A 27,876-nucleotide genomic window follows, 5' to 3' on the forward strand; every position below is an offset into this window, starting at 1 on the left:
ACACCTGCACAAGGCTGGAATGGGCTACAAAACCATCAGTAAGACGCTGGGCGAGAAGGAGACAACTGTTGGTGCCATAGTAAGAAAATGGAAGAAGTACAAAATGACTGTCAATCGACAAAGATCTGGGCTCCACGCAAAATCTCACCTCGTGGGGTATCCTTGATCATGAGGAAGGTTAGAAATCAGCCTACAACTACAAGGGGGGAACTTGTCAATGATCTCAAGGCAGCTGGGACCACTGTCACCACGAAAACCATTGGTAACACATTACGATATAACGGATTGCAATCCTGCAGTGCCCGCAAGGTCCCCCTGCTCCGGAAGGCACATGTGACGGCCCGTCTGAAGTTTGCCAGTGAACACCTGGATGATGCCGAGAGTGATTGGGAGAAGGTGCTGTGGTCAGATGAGACAAAAATTGAGCTCTTTGGCATGAACTCCACTCGCCGTGTTTGGAGGAAGAGAAATGCTGCCTATGACCCAAAGAACACCGTCCCCACTGTCAAGCATGGAGGTGGAAATGTTATGTTTGGGGGTGTTTCTCTGCTAAGGGCACAGGACTACTTCACCGCATCAATGGGAGAATGGATGGGGCCATGTACCGTACAATTCTGAGTGACAACCTCCTTCCCTCCGCCAGGGCCTTAAAAATGGGTCGTGGCTGGGTCTTCCAGCACGACAATGACCCAAAACATACAGCCAAGGCAACAAAGGAGTGGCTCAGGAAGAAGCACATTAGGGTCATGGAGTGGCCTAGCCAGTCACCAGACCTTAATCCCATTGAAAACTTATGGAGGGAGCTGAAGCTGCGAGTTGCCAAGCGACAGCCCAGAACTCTTAATGATTTAGAGATGATCTGCAAAGAGGAGTGGACCAAAATTCCTCCTGACATGTGTGCAAACCTCATCATCAACTACAGAAGACGTCTGACCGCTGTGCTTGCCAACAAGGGTTTTGCCACCAATATTAGGTCTTGTTTGCCAGAGGGATTAAATACTTATTTCCCTCTGCAGAATGCAAATAAATTCATATACTTTCCACAATGTGATTTTCCGGATTTAATTTGTGATGTGCTATCTCTCACTGTTACCAATAACCTACCCTTCAATTATGGGCTGCTCATGTCTTTGTCAGTGGGCAAACTTACAAAATCAGCAAGGGATCAAATACTTATTTCCCCCACTGTATGTAAAGATTTAAAACCCATCTTAAGGCTCATTTTTTTTCACCTTGCTTTTGATGGCTAAACTATGGGTTGACTATAATTTCTTCCCATTGTCTAGATCTGGTTCTTCAAAAAAAAATTTCTTGTGTGACTGTCTTTTCTTAGTCTCTTTTCTATTTAAGAATGAACTTCTTTCTTTTTACTTAATGTAAATTTTATTATACATCGCTGAGATCCTTTTGGCAAAGCGGTATATCAGATTTCAAATAAAATATAGGTGGTTAAAGGGGTCCTGAGTTAGTATGTGGTAATGTTGATGTGCTAACTGGCTAGCACAGGAATAACCCACTCTGCCCTGACGCCCCCTTAAAAAATACAAAAAAATTACTACGTGGTTAGTGTGCAGACATGGCAAAACTGATTTTAATGTGTGTCCCATGTTAGGCCATTTTTGCTGCATTGGGTGTGTGTTAGCACCTAGCATGCCTTAGTAATAGGGCCCCTTAGAGCCCTACTGCTGTTTCTGTCTCATTCATCCCACCTGTGGCCCAAATCACTTGTTCTTTAGTTACTCGTCTGTGTTGCTGGTTCCCTCTGCCTTGCCTGCCTTTAGGGAATTGTGCCAGTTCAGTGCAATTCAGCTGTAATCATAGGGACACTAAATTGTGATGTTGAGTATTTTGAAAGCTGCTCTGTTACTGGTTAGCAGTTACAACCATATGCAAATTTGTGTACTAAAGGAAGAAAGCTGCATGAAATGTTTGCAGATCGCTTTGTGTTTTGTGTTCAAAATATTTTCAGATGCTTGAAAATTATTCTGTTTTGATTGTGGTAGAATGCTTTATCTGGCATACCTATGTTGTTCCAGGTAAGTATCTCGTATCATTTGTCAGTATTAATATGGTATAATTGCTTAAATATTTAGGACAATTTTCTAAGCTGTCTGTGTGGGTAAATTGATTTTTCTGAAAATTTGCTGGTTGAAAGTCTTAAGACTTCCACAGTTCATGTGCTTTCAGCTGTGGAAAAAGAGGCATTCTGGGAAGAGAATGGTATTTTAAGCTAAAACAGTACATGCAAAGCATGTAGGCACTTTCAGCAACCATTTCTTTGCACTTGATAATTTTCAAGGAAATGTAGGGTAACTTCTCTTTGAAAATTGCCTAGAATAACTCTTTGCAATAATTGCCCATGCACATAAGAAAAATAATGCAAGCTATTCAAACTGCCCTGTTATATATAATTTATCTGGAAAACATATTTGTAGCTTGATTTTAGTACCACATAAAGATTGAAAAATGTATAAAATTAAAATGGAATATGGTTTCATTGTTTTTTTGGGGTTTTTTTCTGCAGTGCATTCGTAAAATCATGTGGGAGGATGTTTATCCCAAAATAAATCTCTGGGAATTTTATCAAGTGGATGTTTCGAAAGCTGTTAGTCAATTCAGAACTCTTCTTGCCAAAGGTAAATGACATGCTGTATGCTATCTGTGTAGTTGAATTGATCTCTTCAGTAGCAGAGAAATCGTGAAAGCAGAACAGATTTCAAAACTCAAGCTATCGGAAACGAAACCTATATTGCACAAGTTCTACACAAGGTGTGGGCAACTTTTATACACAGAGGGCCACGTAAATGTCAGTACTATCCCTAGCAGGCCAGACACAGAAAATTCACAAATGCACCTTACAATTCATTGCTAACAAAAATCAATGTGATGACTGAATGTGCATGAATTTTTACCAGAATAGTCTGTCTTTTCAAACAGTTCTTGTCCCTTTGTTGTATCCTTCAGCAGTTCCACTGACAACTAACTGTGGTTAATGATGTTTTCACTTGAATCTTGTGTGGCAGTACATGAACTCATGTATAGCTGCAAAGCTCTTAAGGGTCAGGGCAGCCTGGAATATTATTAAGGGCCTGCTCCACCTTCTTGTTTTGTCTAAATTCTGAGATTATGCTACAGACAACAGCAGACATTCTGTTCTTATAGGGGCAGTTGTAAGGGGAAAAACAGTTTGTTTTATTGGAAAAAAAAAACAATTCAGTAAAACATATCATTATCTGTGTTAAAATACCATGCAAGTCTATGGACTTGATCAGGGGGCAAGTATATCTATAGAAAAGATACCCTGGTTCTCTGAAAAAGCATGTGATTTTTCTCAGTGGAGGAGGGTAAATAGTGGAGTGCCACAGGGATCTGTACTGGGACCGTTGCTATTTAACATATTTATAAATGATCTAGAAATGGGAGCAACAGGTGAAGTGATTAAATTTGCAGATGACATAAAACTATTCAAAGTTTGTTAAAACATGCGGACTGTGAAAAATTGCATGAAGACCTTAAATTGAAACACTGCGTGGCCAAATGGCAGATGAAGGCATTTGGTCATGGGAGGAGCCAGCATTTGTAGTGCACTGTTCCCCCTGACATGCCAGGACACCAGCCGGGCACCCTAGGGGGCACTGCAGTGGACTTCATAAAATGCTCCCAGGTACATAGCTCCCTTACCTTGTGTGCTGAGCCCCCCAAACCCCCTCTAAAACCCACTACCCCCAACTGTACACCAGTACCATAGCCCTTACGGGTGAAGGGGGGCACCTAGATGTGGGTACAGTGAGTTTCTGGTGGGTTTTGGAGGGCTTGCCGTTTCCTCCACAAACGTAACAGGTAGGAAGTGGGATGGGCCTGGGTCCGCCTGCCTGAAGTGCACTGCACCCACTAAAACTACTCCAGGGACCTGCATATTGGTGTGATGGACTTGAGTATGACATCTGAGGCTGGCAAAAAATATTTTGAAAGATATTTTTTGAGGTTGGGAGGGGGTTAGTGACCACTTGGGGAGTAAGGGGAGGTCATCTTGCCCTATTCTCTCCGGTGGTCATCTGGTCATTTCGGGCACCTTTTTGTAAAGTAAAGTCATCCAAGTGCTCGCCAGGGGCGCCCTATTTTTTTTTCCATTATGGGTCGAGGACGTCCATGTGTTAGACACGCCCAAGTCCCGCCTCCGATATGCCCCCTTGAACTTTGGCCGTCCCTGCGACGGAAAGCAGTTGGGGACGTCCAAAATCGGCTTTCGATTATACCGATTTAGACGACCCTGTGAGAAGGACGCCCATCTTCCGATTTGTGTTGAAAGATGGGCGTCCTTCTCTTTCGAACAAAAAAACCAAAAAAAAAAACAGCACCACGGGCCTTTAAAAATGGAACACAGTTCTTTAATGAATGAGCCTTGACAAAAAGACCCGACACGGGCCGTGTTTCGGTGACTAGCACCTGCGTCAGGGGTCACAGTGATGACGTGGAAAACTTGGGGAATAACTCGAATATATTCCTCTACAATATATTATTCCTTACCCCACGTCTCATATAGTAAAAGCTACAAAGCACCGTGTCGGGTCTTTTTGTCAAGGCTCATTCATTAAAGAACTGTGTTCCATTTTTAAAGGCCCGTGGTGCTGTTTTTTTTTTTTTTTTGGACTTTAGTTTGTACTTCGTTCCCTCTCTTTTGTTATATCCACGTCCTTCTCTTTCGAAAATGAGCCTGATAGTGGTCTTAGGCAGAATTTTCTTAATTCATTTGCTTTAATTGACAACCTTATTTTCTCGTATGTGGGGGCTGTTTATCTGCCCTTTCTATTACATGCCTCTCATTGGCATTAATTGGGGCTAATGACCAATATCATATATTTCTGTATTATTTCAAGTTGATAAATAGGCCTCATAGTTTGATAATTACCAATAGCACAGTAAGGGAAATGGGACTTGATATACTGCCTTTCTGAGGTTTTTGCAACTACATTCAAAGCGGTTTACATATATTCAGGTACTTATTTTGTACCAGGGGCAATGGAGGGTTAAGTGACTTGCCCAGAGTCACAAGGAGCTGCAGTGGTAATTGAACTCAATTCCCCAGGATCAAAGTCCACTGCACTAACCACTAGGCTACTCCTCCAGTCAGTCAGAAATTTGTGATTTAATAATTTGACTTAATAATGTTACATTTTTAGTGTGCAGTGACATGTAACACACTAGTCTCTAGAATGCAGATATTCAGTCATGATCTCTTTTTAATCAGGCAACAGCTTGCCCATTTAGAATTTAGCTGGTCAGCAGTGAGATGGATATTTTATACTTTCGAGGTTTATCTGGCTAACTTCCACAATTAGCTGGAGAAACCCTTTTAGTGAAAACTCCCAGGGGATTTCTTGCAAACTGTTTACTGGAGAAGAACTTAAAAAGCTCAGTTAATATTTATCTTTTTTTTCTTTCTTTCTTTTTTTTTTTTTGTCTCTCTCAGATAATGGGAAAAAGGTGGCTAAAGCTGACCCAAAACAACATCTGAAGATCATTCAAGATCCCAACTTTAAACGTTTTGGCTGTACTGTGGATATGAACACTGCTTTGGCAACATTCATACCACACAGGTATGCCATGTTTTTTACCATCATGATGTTGAAGGACTGTAGAGCACTAGTTTCCAGTTACAAATCAAACATTGTCAACTTACAGCTTTTGTGTGAAAGGTATTCTGCTTCTCATAAGCTGAACCTGATGTCACAGTGGCTTTAAGAAAAAAAAAAAAGGATCATTTGCAGTCCTATGTGGAATTCTGATATAATGATAGGGGTAATTAGCAGGAATTAATACTACCTCATATTATCAGAATGATAAAACACACAAACCAACTGTTTTCCGTTGTCCCAATAATACAATACAACAGAATTTATAATTCACTATATACCAACTAAGGATCAATGCAGAACTAGGCCATCATTAGGAAATACAAAATAAAAAAAAAATTGTATCTAAATCAATCTAACTAAATCAATACATAAAAATTAAACAAATAGTATTAAATAGAAAATAAGTGAGCCTTTAGCAGTTTTTGAAATCGCAAATAGGATTCCAGCAATCTCAACTCCAAAGAAAGAATTCCAACATTACACTGAGCAATAAACAAAACCTTAAGTATGAAAGGATTTAAATATCACATATTTTACAGAAGGAAACTGCAATAAGCAACGGTCCCTAGATCTAAGGGAACAAACTGTTGTTCCTACAGTGAATAACTCCACTAAATAATCTGGAACAAACTGTAAAATAGTTTATGGATAAGAATACAAAGTGAGCAACCTCTGACTCTTACATGAACAACTCGGTGAAAAATTCATTTAACTAATTTATTTTGTAGAGTGAGAAGGGAGTGGAGTGTTTAGCCAAACTGTTTCCTCATGCTCTCTTGGGTTTCCAGCTCAATTGGAACTGATCTTTGATACCACCTGGATTTTCCTTCATTTTACAATATCTTTCTCTTTCCCATAATCTAGTCTGTCCATCTCAATAAAAGTCTGGCTGGGGGACACAAACTGCAACTCCTTGATATATTCACACCCCAAAAAGAAAAGCATAAATTTAGGTAGCAAGAATGAATGTCACGACTGGTATTAGTCATTTATGCACAGATGTTGACACATAAGTGTGTAAATTAAAATTTTCCAACTATGTGGTATTCTATAAGTACGTGCAAATATTCAGTGTCGGATACTTTGCAGATGAGCATTCACATAGGTGAAGTTTGGGGGGAGTGTGGACAGGGTGCACATTTATGTTCCTGTATTGTTAAAGAATGCACATAGAGTACAAGGCACTAGCATTTAACCAGATGTATGGCTGCTGTAAATGCTTATAGCTTAAATGCTTGTGCTTAAAATTATAGGTATGAATATGACCTGTTAAGCTAGTGTTCTATAAAGAAGTAGGCACTGACTAGTGGAAGGGTGTGTGCAATGTTTTGATTGGTGTGTATACTTGCCAGTGTGCATCCGCAAGGATGGAGTTAGGGCAACGCATGGGCAGGCCATGTCAGTGCGCGCACAAATTGTAGTAAAGGGTAAAAGGTCCTGGATTTGACCTTTCTGTAGGACAACCATTTATTATATGTAGATACTTTCTCTGTCCCCAGTGAGCTCACTATCTAAGGAGCACTTTTACTAAGGCTTAGTTCAAGCTAATTCCGTTAGCATGCGCTAAATGCTAAGAAGCCCATTTTATACCTATGGACTTCTTATCATTTAGTGCATGCTAATTCTGTTAGCGCATGCTAAGCTTTAGTATGAGCCCCTAGGTTTTGGGGAAATGAGGGGTTGTGACATCCCCAGGGTCATAAGGAGCCACAGTGGGAACTGAACCCTGTTCCCCAGGTTCTCAGCCCATTGCACCAACCATTAGGCGGCTACTCCATAATTCACATGATTTCCAGCTGCAAGCATAAGTGATCATGCCTTAATATGTAGGCGTGTTTTCTGCCACTTGTGTGAATCATTCCATAAAGAAAAGTAGGTGCCTACTGGGTTTTTTTTACAGAATGGTCTTGAACTAGATGTCCTGTATAGTTGCCCTCCGCAGGTGTAATTTTATAAGAGGGGCATCTATGTCAGTGTAACAAGGTGGAACTTAATGCTTACTTTGTAAACACAACATAGGTATACATTACAGCTCTGTCCAAAATATGCCCCAGGAATGCCTAGGTGCAACTCATGTAGAACTAGATGCACTCTTTCAGTATACCTACTTTTTACACATGTATTCCCACACATAAGAACATAAAAATAGTCATACTGGGGCAGACCAGTGGCTCATCTAGCCCAGTATCCTGTTTTTCCAACAGTGGCCAGGCCAGGTCACAAGTACCTGGCAGAAACCCAAATAGTAGCAAGATTCCATGGGGTAAACAGTGGCTTCCCCATGTCTATCTCAATAGCAGATTATGGACTTTTCCTCCTGGAACTTGTCCAAACCTTTTTTTTTAAACCAGATAAGCTAACCGCTGTTACCACATCCTCTGGCAATGAGTTCCAGACCTTAACTATTTGTTGAGTGTTTGTTTTAAAAAGTATTTCCATTTAACTTCATTGAGTGTCCCCTAGTCTTTGTACTTTTTGAAAGAGTAAAAAATTGATTCAGTTCTACTCGTTCTACACCACTCAAGGTTTCGTAGACATATTTCTGAGAACCTTTTCTGCATGTAAAAGGCACCTTAGAAAAGACTTATGGTGACATTCAGAAAGTAGTTTTATAATGGCTGAGAAACCTTTCCACACCGAGCTGTAGTGACTGCCTTTTATGGAATCTACTAGTGACCCTAATAGAATCTAGGCATTTAGAGGGCACAGTAATATTTGGAATATCCTTTGTTTTCTATAGCAATGGTCCTGCTGCTATTGAAGAATGTTGCAACTGGTTCCGTAAGAGGATTGAAGAACTAAATGCTGAGAAGTTAAGACAAATGAATTACCATCAAGAGCAGGTTATATTACTCCGACTCTTTGTAATGCATTTGTTCTGACTTGCTCCTCCGTTACTGCTTTGGTATCATTAAATTGTATTTCTTTTGTTTTAGGCTATAAATTGTGTCTTGGGAAATGTATCTTATGAAAGATTGGCTGGCCAGGGTCCTAAGCTAGGTCCTGTTACTAAGAAGCATCCTATTGTTACAAGGTATCTTGTCTACACTGTCTTCTAATCATAGTATGGGTGGGGTGGAATGAAATGAATCCTGCATTTTATTTATTTGCTGCATTTGTATCCCACATCATCCCACCTGTTTGCAGGCTCAATGTGGATTACATTTTAGAAGCAAATATGATTTTTGGTTCCTTGAAATCTGCTTATGTAGGTGATAAATGCTGTCATACCTTTTATTTTTTTTATCTCTAAGTATCAAAATAATAGTCAAGAGAATACTTGTACAGAAAAGCTGAAAAACATGAGGAAAAACAAAATAATATCAATTCATTCAACCATGATAACTAATGTTTGGCTACAGCCCACAAAGAGCTATCCAATTTTATATAGACAGAAAAAGAAAAACTACTAATTACAGAAAGGAAAATAGTTGGCAAGCTAAACTGCTTAAACATAATCTTAAGACACCCCCCCCCCCCCCCCCCCCAGCGAACCCATCCTGAGATGTAAGCACAATAATCTTTTTCATAGCCAAAAAAAAGTAGTCAAATGTTGAGGTTCCCAAAATGCAAAATTAGTAGATTGATAGCAGTTTTATCCCAGCCCCGTTAGATGACATCAACCATTTATGTGCCTTATCAAGCTTGCTGTCTATGGAAAACATCCATTAACGTGTGGGCAACATTGTTTTACAGTAGTTTATTTATTTATTTAGATTTTGCTCACACCTTTTTCAGTAGTAGCTCAAGGTGAGTTACATTCAGGTACACTGGATATTTCACTGTCCCAGGAGGGCTCACAATCTAAGTTTGTACCTGAGATGATTATTTTACAACTGTATTTTTTGTTTTTATAGAAAAAGGGCAGATTCCTTGTATAGGGTAGCCTGTTCTTTCAGAGGGGAAGAAAAGTTGTTCATATGTTTCTATCATTATCCCTTTTTTTCTACGTTCTACAATATATTGAATTATATTTGTGTTTAGATATTTTACATATCCCTTTCAAGAAATTACCTTAGAAGAGGAGGAGACTCTGATGCATCGTCCAGATAAAGCTTGTCATTTCATGGCTCATAATGGCTGGGTCATGGGTGATGATCCACTGAGAAACTTTGCTGAACCAGGTGGGTACATGTAACCTAAAATCTGAGTTTCTGCATGTCTTGAGCTTTTTCTTGTTTGTAAAAGGACCCTGGAAGCTATTGTGTTACTTTATAATCTTTGCTAAACCAGGTGGCATACCTCCTTGAGCCAACAAAGAGGCATCAGATAACTGAAGCTGAGGTTTGCAGAGAAAGACTACAGGCTGGGGATCTGTTAAGACTCCATGGTTAATTTTAGTAAAATCAGGAAGGTAAATGGGAAACACGTTCAGGGCCTGCCCTTGCTCCTCTCCATGTGAATGTCCTTTGAATTTACACGTGCACGAAAGTTATAGAATACGGATGAGCAATTGACCTAGCACATATACTAATTCATGTTTCCTAAAACTGGTCCTGTAAGCACCCCAACCAGTCAGGTTTTCAGGATGAATATTCATGAGAGAGATTTGCCTGCAGTGGAGGCAGTGCATGCAAATCTCTCTCATAAATATTTATTGTGGTTTCCTGAAAGCCTGACTGGCTGGGGTGCCTCCAGTACCAGGTTTGAGAACCACCGTACTAACTGTTACAGTTATGCACATAAGTGCTAGTATTCTATAACTTACACACACAATTGGCGCCTAACTTTAGGCGACCTGTTATAGAATGAGGGAGTATATGCCTAGTGCTTGCGCAGAGTTAGGGTGGGAACAGAAATCTGTACATGCCGTAGCGATATTCAGCCACTGGACATATAGCCAGTAATGGTCAGTGTACTACATGTATATTCAGGGCTGCTTAAAATATGTATTTTCTTTACACAACAGCTGGCATTAAAATAAATAATAAAGCCGACTTCTGCTGGATATTGTACATTCTCAGTTGAAATCAGGCTAGGATATGGTGTATGAGCCTTCATTTGCATTACCCAAAGATTTTCTCTGTTTTATATCACCTTCAACACACAAATGCTTTAGTCAGGCTGTTGTAGTGACAGTCCTGGGCCGGAGGACGTAAAGCATGGCGCCCTCCAGAATCTGATAATCATGAACTAGTTAGCTATCTATATGTCACTCAATGCCATGGACATTATTCTCCCCACTCCCTGGACTGTGAACACTGACTTTTGTAGCTTCTTCAACACTAGCCAACCCAGGAGGTGGAACTACTGATCTGGGAATTGAAGAGAGAATCTTCTGTTTGGAGGTGCACAGCATTAACTGTTGGAGCCATTGGATTGCCCAGAAGACAGGATATTTCTGCAGATCTAAAATGGATAAATAGTATTTAATAAAAGAGGGCATCTGGGTGGTATTGCAGTAATGTCATAAATATCTAAGCAAAATAGAAAATGTAAAATAATTTTATTCTTTAAAAAAAAAATTGGATTAACACAAAAAACTGGAACATGGCAGGTAGACAGACAAAAATAATCCAGATATCTTTCATCAACACACGGGTGAGTGCAACAGGTTATCACTTTTGAAAGAATGATGTTTAATCTTGTGGGGCATTGGGGAGTGGGTACACGGGGAGAACGAATACTGCTAAGTAAGTCATGCGTCGTAGGGAAGAAATGTATTCTTAATCATTGGGTGTCGGACATGCCTCCCTCATACTGGTACTGGAGGAACAAACTTCACCAACTCATGTTATGGGAATCCAGAGAAGTGAGGGTTTCGCCAAAGAAACAGGAACGGTTCCTAGCAATCTGGATGCCATATCTTAATAAAGTATCACCTAGAGCTCGCAGTCAAATTCTGAATAGGTTGCCATGGGGTAGTAAGGGAGATAGGGAATAATCTGGTATGGGCAAGTATGCAGAACTCGAAAAGATGGACGACCAAACCAAGGAAGGGGGGGTGGGAAGGGGGAGGGGCCTGTAGAGGAGATGGTTATGGGTTAAGTGCTTGTATACGAGTTGTTTGCAATGTTACACAATTGGCAACATTAATTAAAAAAAGGGGGGGGGAAGTTTTGTAGTTTACAAGTGAAAGCACAAACATTTGGTTTATAGTAACAAAGATTTGAGGGAGGGCTGGGAGATTTATTCATATGCGTATGTTTGTCATGTTTGTAAATTATCATATATGGAATTGTTGTTTTTGTATAACATGCTGATTCAATAAAAACTGTTGAAAGATAAAATATCTTTTTGAAATTCAAGGTATTTCCATTGCATAGCTTTCCTCTATTCCAGAACCTGTAGGATAGCTGTGTCCATCAACCAGCAAGTGGAGATACAGAACTGAAAATTGAGCTGAGACCTCTCTCTTGGCATCCAGTCCAGCTCCTCAGTATTTACATAGACAAGCAGTAAGGAGAATCTCAGATTAAATACAACAACCTTAACTTACTAACCTAACACTAACCAGATGAGGAAGAACGTGTGGATCTCTCTCATCTCTGGACAACTTGTAGAGAACAAGAGATATGCAGAAAGCACCATACAAGGTGACAGTTGTTATTTGAACCATTACTTTGCACCAACTAAATATCTCAGAAACCTCGGGCGGGCCTCTGGAATAATGGGAAGGACTAATGGAATGAAAATTATAAGGTGAGACCTAATTTCTTCTTCCATTCCGTAGCTTCCAGCTACTTGTGGAATAGATTCAAAAGCAATTCCTAGAGTGGGTGGGATCCTGGCAGCTACGCTGCCCTGAGGACCAAAGCCCCAAAACTGGCTTCCAAGCGTGCCACAATGTCCACCCTGTAGTGCTTGGCAAAGGCACACATTCCTCACAACCCTCCAGACCGGTCAAGACGCTTGGGTTATGCACGCCTGCCAGCAGAGGGAGACTGACAACACTAACTCGAACTCTGTACATATAACCTGTGCCTAACCGTATATATCCAGTATTTCTCAGTCTGCAGCAGAGGGTAGACATGCAGCCTGTGCAGCTTGTCCGGTCTGGTAGGTCTTAGAGGTTTTCTTAGGGTAGTTGGCCTTATTTTCTCTTCCTTAGTTTATAAAAAAGAAAAGGAATCCCTGTGCCTGGTTTCTCAGTGTGCTTGGGGTTGGTGGGGCCCTCCTTTGTACCCCGTGGGGTGTCACACCCAGGTGGCCAGGTCCCTTCCCCTAGCCGGCTCTCCCTCTTGAGCAGCCTTGTGCCTTGGCTGCCATGGTAGGGCGGCAGCCTTGAGTGCCTTGCTGTCAGTAGCGGAGCTCAAATAAGGTTTTTTTTTTTTTTTTTTTTTTAACTGCTCCGGTTTTGAACCGGTGTTGTTCTGGCTGCTTGGGAGAGCTGAGGCTCACGGTGAGCCCGTGTGCGGGTTTGTGTGCACAGATTTAGAAAGCTTGGTTTTTATCTTTCCCCACTGTTTGTGATGTCAGGGAAACTCCTCCATTGCCGGTTTTGCGCGCGTCGAGGGTTAGACGCGCTGGGAGGTCAGTGCCGTTTTTGTGGGGAGCCCAAGCCTCCTTCCTCCACGCCTCCGCTGTTAGTGGCGGAGGTTCCTGCCGCATGTTTAGATGGGGCTGAGGCGGCACAAGCGGGAGTTACAGCAGCGGTCCCAATTTTGGCGGGAACTGCCGCCATCTTGGACTCGTCCTGCGCTGGTTCAGAGCCGATGCAGTCTGCGCAAGACATCCCTGTTCCGGGTCCGTCTGCAGTTTTAGAAGCCTCAGGTGGTATGGGGTTTCCTCCGGACTTTATTTGAGCTGTAATCCAAGCCTGGAATGCGGGTCCTTCTCGCTCGGAGCCCTCTGGTCAAGGGACTGGGGGGGGGGGTGTTACCTAAGAGTTCGCGTTTGGACTGGTCAGAGGACCTGGAGACTTTTTCTCTCCCAGATTCGGAGTGCGATCTCAGTGCGCTGGAAGAGGAAGAGGTGTTTCTGTCCTGTCAGGACAAAGAGGTCTCTTTGCCAGGCGAGGACCCTTCAGTGGTTCGAAGTTTTCACAGGGATGAGTTATCTGAGCTTATTGATCAGGTGTCTGCTACTTTAAAATTTGAGCCTGCGGAGGCTCCGCTGGGTGATGGGAAGCAGGAGGATCCTCTGGTTAAGGGGATTCGGCGGCTCCCACGCTCTTTTCCCATGAACGCAGATCTGAGGGACATGGTAGCGCAGGAGTGGACTTCCCCAGATGCACCGTGTAACGTGGCTCGGGCCATAGCCAAACTCTACCCTCTTCCTCAGGAGGATAGAGGTTCTTTGAAACCTCCTGCAGTGGATGCAGTGGTAACGACAGTTAAGGCCACAGCTATCCTGGTGGATGGTGGTGCTGCGTTACGGGATCCTCAGGATAGAAAGTTGGAATCCTTTCTTAAGCGGAGTTTTGATTTATCGGCTTTGGCGTTGCAAGCTTCTGTTTGTAGAGGTCTGGTAACTCGTTTGTCTTTCCGCTGGGCCGAGAGGCTTTTGGATGCCCCGGAGTCTGATAGGGCATCCTGGGGTCAGGAGTTGGCAAAGTTGGAGATGGGGGTCATCTTTTTTGGCAGATGCACTATACGATTTATTACGGGTGTCTGCAAAGAACATGACCCTAGCAGTTGCAGCCCGTCGAGCCCTGTGGTTGCGGGGGTGGGTTGCTGATGCAGCTTCTAAGTCAAAACTTTGTTTGCTCCCCTTTGAGGGCTCTATGCTTTTTGGGGAGGAGTTAGATAAGTTGGTGCGGGAACTCGGTGATGCTAAGGTCCCGCGTCTTCTGGAGCTTCGTCCTAAGGCAGGTTTCAGGGGGACATCGGTGTGCAGATGTTTTTGAGAAGCAAGGCAGTATAGGCCGGGTAGGTCTAGTGGAGTGCCCAGGGGTTGGTTTTTCCAGAGGACCCAGCCCTTTCGGTGTGGGGGCCGGGATTACTCCTCTGGAGCTTCCGGTATGGTCCATGTTTCCCAATGATGGTGCGGGGGCCCAGCCTCTGGTACGCGTCGGTGCCCGGTTAAGTTTATTTTACCACAGGTAGGTCCAGGTTACTTTAGACCAGTGGATTCTGCAGGTAGTACGCGATGGCTACATGCTAGAGTTCGACGGTCCTCTTTGAGATTTCTTTTTAGTGTCTCCTTGTCGCTCTCGGCGCAAGGTGAGAGCAGTGCGAGATACTCTGTTGCGTCTGATCGACCTTGGAGAAGTGGTTCCCGTTCCTCCAAGGGAAAGGGGAATGGGTTGTTACTCGATTTATTTTGTGGTACCCAAGAAGGAGGGTTCCTTTCGTCCCATTTTAGACCTCAAGAGAGTCAATGGAGCTCTCAAAGTCCCCTCTTTTCGGATGGAAACTTTACACTCGGTTATTGTGGTGGTTCAGAAAGTAGAGTTTCTGACTTCATTAGACCTGACAGAGGCCTACTTGCACATTCCCATCCGGGCGGCGCATCAGTGATTTCTTCACTTTGCGGTATTAGGGAAGCATTTCCGCTTTTGTGCGCTTCCCTTCGGTCTTGCGACAACTCCACGCACATTTTCCAAGGTAATGGTGGTTGTGGCAGGAGCAAGGCATTTTGGTTCATCATTATCTCGACGATTGGTTGATTTGGGCCAAATCGAGATCGGAAAGCGAGGATGGGACCGTCCGGGTGGTATCCTTTTTACAGTCACGAGAGTCAGCTAGTACCTTCTCAGTCCCTGAAGTACCTGGGGGTGCGTTTCAACACGGACAAAAGGTCGGGTGCTTCTGACGTCCTCGAATTTCCAAGTTGTAGGGTCAGATTCGGCAGCTCTGTGTGCAGAGGGCTCCCTCAGCCCGTTCTTACCTTCAGGTTCTGGGTCTAATGGTGGCAGCAATAGAGGTGGTCCCTTGGGCCAGGGCCCATATGCGTCAGTTGCAGGGGGCTCTGTTGGATTGATGGTCTCCTCAGACCCAGCAGTTGGAGGAGAAGCTTCTTCTGTTGGAGGCCCCTCGCCACAGCCTGCGCTGGTGGCTTCACACTCCGAATCTACTGAAGGGCATGCCGCTCGGCCCACCGGACTGGGTAGTTCTCACCACGGATGCGAGTCTGAGGGGCTGGGGAGGTCATTGCCTGGGGTAGGTGGCCCAGGGTCGTTGGTCGTTGGAGGAACCGGCTGGAGATGTGGGCGATTCGGTGGGCTCTTCATTCCTTTCAGTCCCTTCTCGAAGGCAGGGCGGTCAGGATTCTTTGCAACAGCGCCAGGCCGTCGCTTATGTGAATCGGCAGGGGGGAACGAGGACCTGAGCGCTGGCCGTAGAGGCGGCAGAGTTACTGAGCTGGGCGGAAGTGCATCTTCAGGATCTCGTGGCAGTGCACGTGGCAGGTGTAGACAACATGAGCGCAGACTTTCTGAGCAGGCACACGTTGGATCCTGCAGAGTGGTCTCTTCATCAGTCGGTCTTCGATCACATAGTGTTTGAATGGGGTCATCCAGTGATGGATCTCATGGCATCGGCCGACAATGCCCACGTTCCTCGCTTCTTCAGTCATCGGCGACATCCTCGAGCCGAGGGGATCGATGCGTTGGTTGTTCCGTGGCCAGTTCACGAGTTGCTCTATGTGTTCCCTCTGTGGCCATTGGTGGGGCGAGTAGTGCAGCGAATCGAGTGACACTCGGGCCTAGTGATCCTGGTGGCTCCCAATTGGCCACGCCGTCCGTGGTACGGAGATCCAGTGCGGTTGGCAGTCGAGGGGCCGATTTCGTTGGGGCCCGAGGTGAGGTTGGTTCAGGGACCGATCGAGATGGCCGGTCCCGCTCCGTTCTCGCTTACGGCCTGGCTCTTGAGCGGCACAAATTGAGGAAGAAAGGTTTTTCTCCCAGAGTAATTGATACTATGTTGTGTTCTCATAAGAGGTCTACTTCATTGGCTTATGTGCGTGTGTGGCGAATCTTCAAGAGTTGGTGCCAGGAGCGGGATTATCTTCCCTTGCATGCTTCAATAGCGGAAGTTTTGTAGTTTCTACAGGACGAATTAGACGGGGGCCTCGCACTGTCTTTCCTGAAAGTGCAGGTGGCAGCCTTGTCCTGTTTCAGGGGTAAGGTTCAAGGGGTATCCTTAGCGGCCTCTACTAACGTAGTGCGTTTCTTGAAGTGAGTGAAGTTGATCCGCCCGCCGCATCGTCCAGTGGTTCCTCCATGGGATTTGAACCTAGTTTTAGAAGTGCTGGTGGGTCCTCCGTTTGAGCCTTTGGATTCCAGCACCTGAAGGATCTTACTCTGAAGGCAGTTTCTTAGTAGCCATTTCATCAGCGCATAGAATTTCGGAGCTTCAGGCTTTGTCTTGTAGGGAGCCTTTCTTGGCATTCTCTAAGGAGAGAGTTACGTTGCAGACAGTGCCTTCCTTCTTGCCCAAGGTGGTGTCCACGTTTTATATGAATCAGGTGATTTCTTTGCCAATGTTGGGTGATCGATCGGGCGATCCTTCTCAATGTTGCTTGGCCAAGTTGTATGTTAGGCGCATTTTGCGTTCTTACTTGCACAAGACTCAGGATTTTCGGGCCTCAGGTTGTTTTGTTTGGAGGTCCTAAGAGAGGTGAGGCGGCCTCCAAGGCTACTCTTGCTCGGTGGTTAAAGGAGGCTATTGGTTCGGCCTATTTGTTGAAGGGACGTGTGGTGCCATCGGTACTTATGGTGCATTCTACCCCGGGGGGGGGGGGGGGGTAGCTGCTTCCTGGGCGGAGAAAATAGTTTTATTCGCAAGACATTTGTAAGGCAGCGGCTTGGTCTTCTATGCATTCCTTTGTGCGGCATTATAGAATTGACGTCCAGGCAAGGGAGGATGCCGGCTTTGGAGCTGCTGTGTTGACCTCTGGGTTTTGGAGGTCCCGCCCTTAATCTTATATTGCTTTGATACTTCCCAAGTATCTTGACCAGTCTGGAGGGTTGCTGAGGAAGGTGAAATTAAGCCTTACTTGCTAATTTTCTTTGCTGTAGACCCTCCAGACTGGTCAAGAGCCCGCCCGTATTGTGTCAGATATCTTTTTTTGAGCCTGTGTCCTGCTATGGCTGTTTCTTTAGTTTTTGGTCAATGTTGGGGAGGTTTCCTTGACTCTAGACTGGTGCAGTACGGGGCGCTGTTTGCGTTTGGTCTGCTTAAGCACACTTCGGTTTTCCTTGGGATTCCAGATACAAGGGTTTATTTTTAGTTTCCAATTGTGTGTTGAGATTTTCTCTGCTTAGCTAGTCGTATACTGGATATATATGATTAGGCACAGGTTATATGTACAGAGTTCAAAGTTAGTGTTCTCAGTCTCCCTCTGCTGGTAGGCGTGCATAACCCAAGCGTCTTGACCGGTCTGGAGGGTCTAGAGGAAAGAAAATGAGCAGGTAAGGCCTAATTTCACCATGTTGACCATGTCGCTACTTTGCAAATATCCTCCGAAGATAGTAAGGTAATCTCCACCCAGGATGTTGCTATATGCCTTGTAGAATGAGCCCACAAGGCCTGAGGAGTCTGCTTCCCAGCAAGCAAAGAAGCATACGTGATAGTCTCCTTCAGCCATGTAGCAGTTGTGGGCTTGGAAAACATCTGTTTACCAAAAGCACAAACAGTCTGCCCAATTTGCAAAACTCATTCTTGACTTCCAGATATTGAATGAGGACAATACGCACATCGAAAAGATTCAAGGAATAATACTGAACTGCTTCTCTCTGCGAAAGGATGGAAGCTCCACAGATTGGTTGAGATGAAATGCTGATAACACTGCACATGGTTCCTTCCTTTCTTCTGGTAGAGATCCCTGCCTCTGAAAGGCAAAGAAGGGAATCTCAACAAGAGAGCCTGAATCTCTGAAACCCTATGTGCTGATTCAACAGCCACCAAGAACGCTGGGTTTTACATAAGATCTTTCAAGGAAGCCGCCTGGAGTGGCTCAAAAGGATGCTTCTGAAGAACCCAAAAGACTAAATTAAGGTTCCATTCTGGACATGGCCCGCAAAAGGGAGACCGCAAGTGGCCTGCTCTCCACCAGAATCAAATGATATCCAGGTGAGCCACAAGAGATATTTATGTAGTTGGCCCCTGAAACAGGCTAAAGCCGCAACCTAATGCCAATCCTTTCTGAAGACCTGCCTGGAGAAATGCTAGTATGTGTGCGATCTGTGCAGAAAAGGGAGAAAGTCCACACTCAGTACACCAGCCCTGAAATGCCCTTCACACCCTCGCATATGCCATGGATGTAGAGCATTTTTGAGCCTGACACGAGTTAGCAATGACTGAATCAGAATAACCTTTGTCTCAGCTGAGCCCTTTCAATGGCCAAGCTGTAAAACCAAAAGGGTACAGATTCTCCATGAGTGCCAGACCTTGCTTCAGTAGGTCATGTACCTGTGGAAGACGGAGAGGACCCCCATCCAGCAGTTGAATCAGGTACGAGTACTGCGGCCTCCGGGGCCAATCCAGGACTACAAGAATTATTCGACCCTGATGCAGTGCAATCTACCATGGGCCAGGAGGGAAGACGCACACAGTAGATGTCTCCATCCAGGGCTGTAGTAGGGCATCAATCCCCATCGAGCCCGGTTCTTTCCAATGGCTGAAGAATTTGGGCAATTTGGCATTCCTTTTCATTGCCATCCAGTCCAGAGGTGGAGAACCCCATTAGTCCGCTATCAATTGAAAACTCTAGCTGGATAGTTATTCTCCCGGGTCCAAGTTGCTCCACATTAAAAGGGTCCAGTGATGTGAGCTGCCAAAAAGCAAAGATTTTTCTCTGTCCATCTCATGATGGAGGCTGCCTCCACCGCCATCGAACGGCTGCTGGCCCTGCCTTGCTTGTTGATATCAACCACCACCATCGTATCATCGGAGAAAACTCCGACCAGGGCCCCCCACCAGAAAGGGAGCGAATTTGTGTACAGTATTCCACACTGCCCTGCGCTCCAGGTGACGTGGTTGATGCTGCGTACCTTTGCCAAGCACTACAGGGTGGACGTTGTGGCGCGCTCAGAAGCCAATTTTGGGGCTTCAGTCCTCAGAGCCACTTCAATTTTTACAGAACTGCACTGCGAGATTAATTTTTTGTCAAAAGAGATTTGATTGTTACACCATTGCTTAGAGAACTGCATTGGTTACCGGTGCCCATTGGGCTATTTATCTCTAGTTTTATATCCAACATTAGGCCGGCCTTCTCAAAGAAGCTATTCTTTGAATCTTGCTCTTCCTGCAGTTAATAAGAGCCAATACAAACGTTTTTTCAGTAGTTCCTTTAGTTATTATGCAGTAAAGTTATGGAATTCTCTTCCTGTTCAGTTCCATGATGTTTCAGATTCTTTTGTTTAGGAAGACTTTGAAGACTTTAAATATTTTGAAATATGAATTTTTAATGTGTATTGAATATTGTAACCCGCTATAGTTCTGCCAGGAAATTAGCAGGATAGAAAAGCTGAGAATCCCACTCACTGTAAGGATTGCTTTTGAACATCCTACAGGTTCTGGAATAGTGGAAAGCTACATAATGGAAGAAGAAATGAGGTCTTATCTGATAATTTTCTTTCCATTAGTCCTTCCCATTATTCCAGCTGCTCGCATATTTCTTGTTCTCTACAAGTTATCCACAGATGAGTCCACATGTGATTGATCGTCTGGTTGGCGTTAGGTTAGCAAGTTGTTTAAGATTATGTTCTGAGTTTCTCCTTATTGCTTGTCTACATAAATACTGAAGAGCTGGACTGGATGCTAAGAGAGATGTCTCAGCTCTGTTTTGTTTGCTATCTCCACCTGTTGGTTGATGGATACAACTATCCCACAGGTTCTGGAATAATGGAAAGAAAATTATCAGGTAAGACCTAATTTCTCCATTTTGAAGTGGGGGGGGGTGGTCTTTGCTTATTTGTTGGACACATTCAGTGAAGAGTATGAATCCTTATTTGCTATACTGGTTCTGATAAGCTGAGTAGCTACACTTGTCCAGTTTAAGTCAGATGTAGTATACTGTGTTCTGATGTGAAGGTTGTTTTCCAGGTTCTAATGTTTACCTCAGGAGAGAGCTTATCTGTTGGGGTGACAGTGTCAAACTGCGGTATGGCAGTAAGCCAGAAGACTGCCCCTACCTCTGGGAACATATGAGAAAATATACAGAAATTACAGCCAAGCTTTTCCATGGAGTGCGTTTGGATAACTGCCACTCAACTCCAATTCATGTGGCTGAGGTATGGAACCATCAGATACCAAGAGTGACTGAAGCACCTGTTGGAAAGCATAATTCTATTCACTTTTCAGCAAAATATTTTTGATTACCTGATGCTGTGCAGGCAGGGGCATGGATGTGCTGGAAGTGCTGCTGAAGAGTGGCCCAGGGGAGACACGTGGACTTCACAAATGTCACCATTACCACTTATGCAGCCTGCTTCCAACAGAATTCAAAGAGACTACAGTCTGTTTTGCAGATCAGAGGATTGTCACTCCAGTGCCCAACTTGTTAAAGGTTATTAAGGGAGATAATCCCAGTTTATACAGATGAAGGCCACTCTTCATCTTCAAACGCCTGTTGTGAATGGCAGTGTCCAAGATTAAAGAAGGCTGTAGTTGAGCTAGTTTACCCAAAATAACTCTGGCATGTCTTAACTGCCTTTTTTACACCCTGAGGGTTCTAAATATCAAGTTATGTCCCTATTAGGCATATTTTCAAAGCACTTAGCCTTCCAAAATTCCATAGAAACCTATGAAACTTTGGAAGGCTAAGTGCTTTGAAAATGAGCCCCCAAATCACTCATTTTTCTGAACTGATGAACTAATTCAGCAGCAAGTATGTCTGTCCTTCAGGAGAAAGCGAGGCCACAGTTAGCTTGTTTCAGTCATAAATAATAATTTTAAAAAAAAGTGGCATCAAGTGTAGCTGTTGGGGGCAATTCTAATAAAACATTTTCTTTGTGTAAACCATGTTTTATACACAGAAATGGACTTTTGTGGAATTGTATGTGTGTGTCTGCACGTAAAAAATAGGCAAAGAGAAATCTAGTGCTTGCTTTTATGTGATTTATCTTAGGCATGCCCAAGGATGTAGTTTGGGTGGTTCAGAAGAAGAGTTGTGATGTGCTTGTTTGCTTCATTAAAATACACATGTAAGGGTAAATTCTCAAAAGATCACTGAGATTTAGGTGCCAGGATGATAAGCACAAATTATCTAACAGCAGTTCCTTAGTGGCCCTCCAGACCAGCCTAGACGTATGGGTTATGCACTCCTACCAGCAGGTGGATGGAGACTGAGAACTACAGACTTCTGGTGGAGCCTATAAGTTAGCTGTTCAATCCCTCCCACAGTCAGTATGTCTCAGTTTCCCAGCAGATGGTGGATGTGCGAGCCTGTGCAATGTTGACTGGGTCTGGTAGACCTGGGGGTGGACGGATCCATACCCCCTTCCTTTCCTATATCTCCTGGTTCCTTGGCCTTCAGGGGTTCCTTTTCGTTTCTGTTGGTCCTTTTTGTGCCTTGGCCCCAGGTGCTATCTAGGGGCCTTGAGTGCCTGGGAAGTGAGCTTCATGTTTGCACTACTCTGTAAGAAATAAAGAAAAAAAAAGAGCAAAATCTCTAGTTTGGCAGTGCTCCACAGTCTTTGTTTTGTGCTCAGTTTGGCAGCACCCAGGCTTTTGCCTTGCTTGTGGGCGGTTTTTGACGGTGTGTTCTTGGATCCTCTTTCTTCTTCCCATGGCGCCATAGATGATGGATTAACTGTGCAGCTCCACTTGATTTCTAACTAGTTTTTCAGTTGAACCAGTATTTCTGCTGTGTTTGTCGAGTTAGGGAAACCTTTTTGGGCTGCTTCTCCTGACCTAGGTTATACTCAGGTTCAGTTAAAGTTTGGAGTGTGTGAACCACGGCACCTACCCAACAGTGTAGGCTGAGGGGTTCCACGTCAAAACACCGCTTGCTGAAGCACAATCTGACTCGACACCACACCGCATTCCGAAGCGCACACTGAATCCACAAAGCACCACTTGCTGAAGTGCAAGCCGAAGTTCAACAGTGAAATCCAAGAGCACTGCTTGCCAAAATTCAAGCTGAAAATCCACCAGCAAAATCCAAGAGCACTGCGAGTGGCTAAGTCTAGGAGATTTTGGGCCACCACCCGTTAGCGTTCTCCTTATTTTAAATTCCTGCTTCCTAAATTTCCTCCGGTACTGCTCTAGAGAGAGTCTTCAGCGGTCTTGTATTGCTGCTTGTACCTGCTGATAGTCCAATGCCTGGCCGGTATCCAAGGCTCTATAGGCCACTTGCTCTTTCTCGGTCAAATACTGGGCCAGTCGGATAGCCCACTGGTCCCTAGGCTATTCGGCCACCGTAGTTGCCCTCTCAGATGTGGTTAGGAATGCCTCTGGGTCATCCCCTGGTCCTAGCTTGGTTAATGTCAGACCCCAGGAGGAATTGTCCCTTGAGTCCCACCAGCCCAGTCCACATCTGAGTCCAGTCGAGTCACACCCCTCTGGAGTCATCGGCCAGTCTCTGTAATTCTTTGTTTTGCGCATCCATTAGCTGCAAAGCGGGCTGTTGCTGCCACTGCAGCTCCAGAACTTAGGAGAATCACCTCTCCATATCCTCTTGCTGGGCCCGTATCTGGTCAGCCATCCATTTCAGGGCCACTTCCGATGCCATCTTCCTGAGAAGGACAAAAGCACAATTCCAAGTGTAGATCACTTAAATTCTGTAAAACCATCAAGCACACTCCCCCAGCCAAGGTACCCTTTACCTGCTCAGGCTGGTGAGGAGCACCTTCCCCGAGGGAACATATATCCTGGTCCAGTCTCTCCTTCGGCTGTTTCAGTGGAATCCTACCACAATCACAAAATGTGAACCCGTACCCGACAGTGTAGGCCAAGGGGTTTCATGTCAAAATGCCGCATGCCGAAGTGCAAACAGATTCCACAAAGCACCGCTTGCCAAAGTGCAAGCCAAAAATCCACCAGCGAAATTCTAGAGCACTGCTTACCAAAATGTAAGTCAAAAATCCATCACAATGCTTGCCAAAATGCAAGCAGACTCCAAAGAGGTCAGACTGTTTTTCTGGGCCTCCTGGGCTTTTGAGTCCTCTTTAGAGGTCCCTTTTCAACTCAGGGTGAAGTTTTTGTACTTCCAGCCACACTGTCCTGGATCACTCCAGATAAGTCCAGGGGCTCCTTCTAGGCTCTGAGAACCAATGGGTTCATCTTCCCTTCTCTTAGGGCTTAAAGTCAGTCCCAACTCTGGGTTAGTCCATATATGCAAATGAGTATTCAAATACCGGTTCATGTCAATGTTATTTCCACAGTGTCATCTTGCAACACTAATCCACTCCACTGCCTTTCAGGACTGGGTTAGTCTGTCCCTGCCACCTCCCACATAGTCTCCACCCTTGGACTACCACCACCCCAGTCTACCAAAGGAATTTCCGTTTCAAACACTACCCTTGGGTTGGGCTACAAATCCCAGAATATTTTAACAAGATAATGGTATTTGTGACTATTTACCTCGAGAAAGAGGGTGTGATGGGTGTGATTTATCCTTTCTGGATGACTGGCAGATCAGAGTCAATTTGGCCATGGAGAAATGCACAACAGCCAGAGTCACTCAGCTCAAGAGATTTGATCAGCAGTTTAGAAGTCAGAGCCATCTGGCTAGCCTTATTGGCCTTTTCTCCTGGATTCAGGGAACGGCAGTGCAAGGTTGTGTGTTTGGCTATATGCAATATTGGGGTCTCACATCAGCTAGCAAGGTGACTGAATTCTCGTTTGGCCTTAAGAAAAGATTCCTGTTTGTATGGACTAGAGAAAAGATGGACCTTTTGGTAATGATGATAGCAAGTGCTGACGACTCCCGTGTGGATTTCATCAGTCAACATATCCTGAATACAGGAGGTTTAGTTCATAGCGATAAGATGTTCAGATGGGGTGTCTCTTAATTGGATCAACTGGTGGTAAGCAAATTCTTTAAAAGAACAAGAGCCAGACTCCAGTAGCATAAATATGCTAATTCAGGTATAGCTGTGCCACAGGGTTGCTGTGGTGGCTACCGACAAGATGTGTATGTTGGCAAATAGAGAATCAGCTGTCATTGGTGATTCTTTGACCCCAGCCTAATCCAGGAACCCATAGTATGCAGATCAAACAAAGGTTTTGCCTTAACTGCCACTTACTAGGGGCCCTTTTGTCCAGGGTCCTGTTATGGCTGAACTGGCTCCATTTTCATATATGGCATGACCCTAGAGAGACAATTTTGGAGTAAGAATACTGGATATCTAGTTGGGTTGCACCCTCTGTTATACCTGAGCTTTGGACAGAAATTCTGCTGGTAGGGGGATATAACCCAGTTATCTGAACTAATCTGGCAGGATTCAAGGAAAGGAAATTAACAAGTCAGTCCAAGTTTTGTAAAGGATTGATAAATGGATAAATTGTGATTCTACCTGTGCTCCACTCAGACTCCTCCCCTCAACACGCCACTATAAAATTATGTACTTATACATGCCTAGTTGCACTGCACATTTTTTGCATGTGGGATAATTTTATTAGAGGCCTTAAAAAACACTTTATAAAATTATCCCCATAGAGTGCATTCACTGTTCATTAAGGTGCATCAAGAAGGGAGGAAGGTGGCTGCTCATTGGGCTGCATCCTCCTATTTTGCCACTTGATGTCAAACTGTACTCTAGTTTGGAGTTTGCCCAGGGCACCAGAGGAGAGGGATGCAGCCTGATGAGCAGCCTCTCCCCCCCCCCCCCCCCCCCCCCCTCACTTGCAGTAAATTGCCTGTCTGTTAATATGGGTTGTTACTGAGAAGGAAGGAGGGGCTTAGAGAGAGCACTAAAGGAGATTGCTGTGGGGGAGGAGAGAGAGCATGCTCAAGGGGTTTTGCCATTGGGGTGAGAAGAGCTACAGTGCCAGCTGCCACTGCTTGTGTTACATCTTTGCTCCTGTACACAATTTTGTGCAAAAAGTACAGGTTTCTGCACAGAAGGGGGAATTCAGCCAAAAATCTGCTTTGCCCAGGTGCACAGAATTTCCACAGGAGTAAAAAGTTCCATTTTGACATTTCTTAGTAACCATGTTATGAATTTACCCCCAAAATGTCTTTTAATCACTGTCATTATGTTTAGCCAGTACACATTTACAATTCAGCCTTAGTAGAATATCCATGTAGCTTGAGTGGGTGCTAAATTTTTATGTAATACACAACAGTGTGTCCCTATGGCAGCTGTCTTCTCTGTACCGGGATGTATCTATGCATACAGGCAGCTGATTTTCAGCTTAAGATGACTCAAAGCCATCATATTGTCCTTCTGGTAACTTTATATTGGGAACATCTTGCACATTCCTTTTTGGTGAAACCTGGTGCAACTTTCTGCCCCTGCAAAGATTCATGCTAGAAAGGTTTCAGATTGTACTAGCTGAAAGGTTCCCCTGAAGCAGGAGTTGGCAGAACACAGAAGAATAGCTGAAAGAGTCCTTTGCTTAGGGTCTAGTTTTCACAAACATTTGCTGGAGGTCAGAGCACAGTAGATTATGCATAAACTTCACTGGCCTTTGAAGATATTCTGGAGGGGTTTCTGAGCCAATGAGTTGCTTAATTACCTGTACTGCTTACATAGATTTTTCTTTCAGGTATCTGTTAGGCTCAGAAGGAGGTGCAGGAAACAGGTCTTACACAGAAATAAAGGAGATGGGAAATGTCATGCAGCTGATCGTCTACCTATCCACACAAATTGCTAAGCTCTACATTCCCTTTTGCCTCGGAGAACCTCTGCACCTTTCCCATGCTTTCTTAAATTCAGATACTGTCCTTGTTTTTGTTCATGCATCCACCACCCTTTTGGTAGAGAGATGTTTCCTTAGATTACTCCTGAGTTTACTCCCTTTCACTTTCATCTTATCCCCCTCATTCCAGTGTTTCCTTTCTTTCTTTTTTTTAATTTAAATGAAGTATTTATTAAACATATGCAAGAGAACATCAAAAAATACAGGCCATCATACAACAATAATTTTGCAAGATAACCCCCAAACCAGCATAACAGGCCCTCTGAAGTACAGATCACCCCTCTATTTATCAAGCAGTTTTCATAAAGCAACCCCTAAAAAAAAAAAATGGAGAGGGGAGGAAGGAGGGAAAAGAGAGCTTGGTAAACCCAAACAAACTGGTGCAGCAAAACTCAAAAGAAAAGAGAAATGAAAGAACCCTATTCACCCACAAATCTCAAATTGCAAACCGAACCCTATATTTTTTTCCAATTTAGCAAAACTATTAACTTTTACAGTTTGTAAACACAATACAGTCTGGCTCTCCACTTACATAACAAGGGAACTGCTGAGCTCTTCACTTTGAAGCCAAAGTCAGTTTAGCAGTATGTAGCAAATGATAAACCAGAATAAGCTGATGTTTCCACAATCCAGGAATATTCCTGTTCAGAAGGTAAATCCCTGGGTCCCAAGAAACGGTCAGACTAGTAATCCATTTAATCTGAAAACAAATTGTATTCCAAAAAACTGTCGCCTTCAGGCAGTACCACCAGGTATGGCCCCTAGTACCCTTGGCTCCACGTTCCCCTCCAACACAGGAGAGAGGCCTGTCAAAGAAGGCTTAAATCTTTTGGAAGACACCAAGAGGGGTATAATCAAAAGGGACGCCCAAGTTTTGCTGAGGACGTCCTCGCAAAACGTCCTGCTGGAGGGAGCGGGGAAACCCGTATTATCGAAACAAGATGGACATCCATCTTTCGTTTCGATAATATGGTCGGGGACGCCCAAATCCTGAAATTTAGGTCATCCTTAGAGATGGTTGTCCCTAGACTTGGTTGTTTCTGATTTTCGGCGATAATGGAAACCAAGGCCGCCCATCTCAGAAATGTCCAAATGCAAGCCCTTTGGTCATGGAAGGAGCCAGCATCCGTAGTGCACTGTTCCCCCTGACATGCCAGGACACCAACCGGGCACCCTAGGGGGCACTTCAGTGGACTTCAGAAATTGCTCCCATGTACATAGTACTACTTACTACTACTACTTAACATTTCTAGAGCGCTACTAGGGTTATGCAGCGCTGTACAGTTTAACAAAGAAGGACAGTCCCTGCTCAAAGGAGCTTACAATCTAAAAGACGAAATGTCAAGTTGGGGCAGTCTAGATTTACTGAATAGAGGCATAATGGTTAGGTACCGAAGGCGACATTGAAGAGATGAGCTTTGAGCAAGGATTTGAAGATGGGCAGGGAGGGGGCCTGGCGTATGGGCTCAGGGAGTTTATCCCAGGCGTGAGGTGAGGCGAGGCAGAAAGGGCGGAGCCTGGAGTTGGCAGTGGTGGAGACGGGTACT

The 27,876-nt window shown here is 44.3% G+C and overlaps 1 protein-coding gene across 3 annotated transcripts in view; it reads left to right on the forward strand.

Moving 5' to 3' along the window:
- Positions 1 to 27,876, forward strand: part of AGL (amylo-alpha-1, 6-glucosidase, 4-alpha-glucanotransferase) — a 137,183-nt gene that overhangs the window by 42,455 nt on the left and 66,852 nt on the right. For all 3 annotated transcript variants that reach the window (XM_030207631.1, XM_030207629.1, XM_030207630.1), the window contains exons 7-12: positions 2,525 to 2,636; positions 5,471 to 5,597; positions 8,377 to 8,479; positions 8,573 to 8,670; positions 9,621 to 9,760; positions 20,567 to 20,754. In XM_030207631.1, the coding sequence (XP_030063491.1) occupies positions 2,525 to 2,636; positions 5,471 to 5,597; positions 8,377 to 8,479; positions 8,573 to 8,670; positions 9,621 to 9,760; positions 20,567 to 20,754 (768 nt within the window). The remainder of the gene's footprint in view (positions 1 to 2,524; positions 2,637 to 5,470; positions 5,598 to 8,376; positions 8,480 to 8,572; positions 8,671 to 9,620; positions 9,761 to 20,566; positions 20,755 to 27,876) is intronic.

Source organism: Microcaecilia unicolor, chromosome 6, assembly GCF_901765095.1.
Source record: "Microcaecilia unicolor chromosome 6, aMicUni1.1, whole genome shotgun sequence".
Classification (NCBI taxonomy): Eukaryota; Metazoa; Chordata; class Amphibia; order Gymnophiona; family Siphonopidae; genus Microcaecilia; species Microcaecilia unicolor.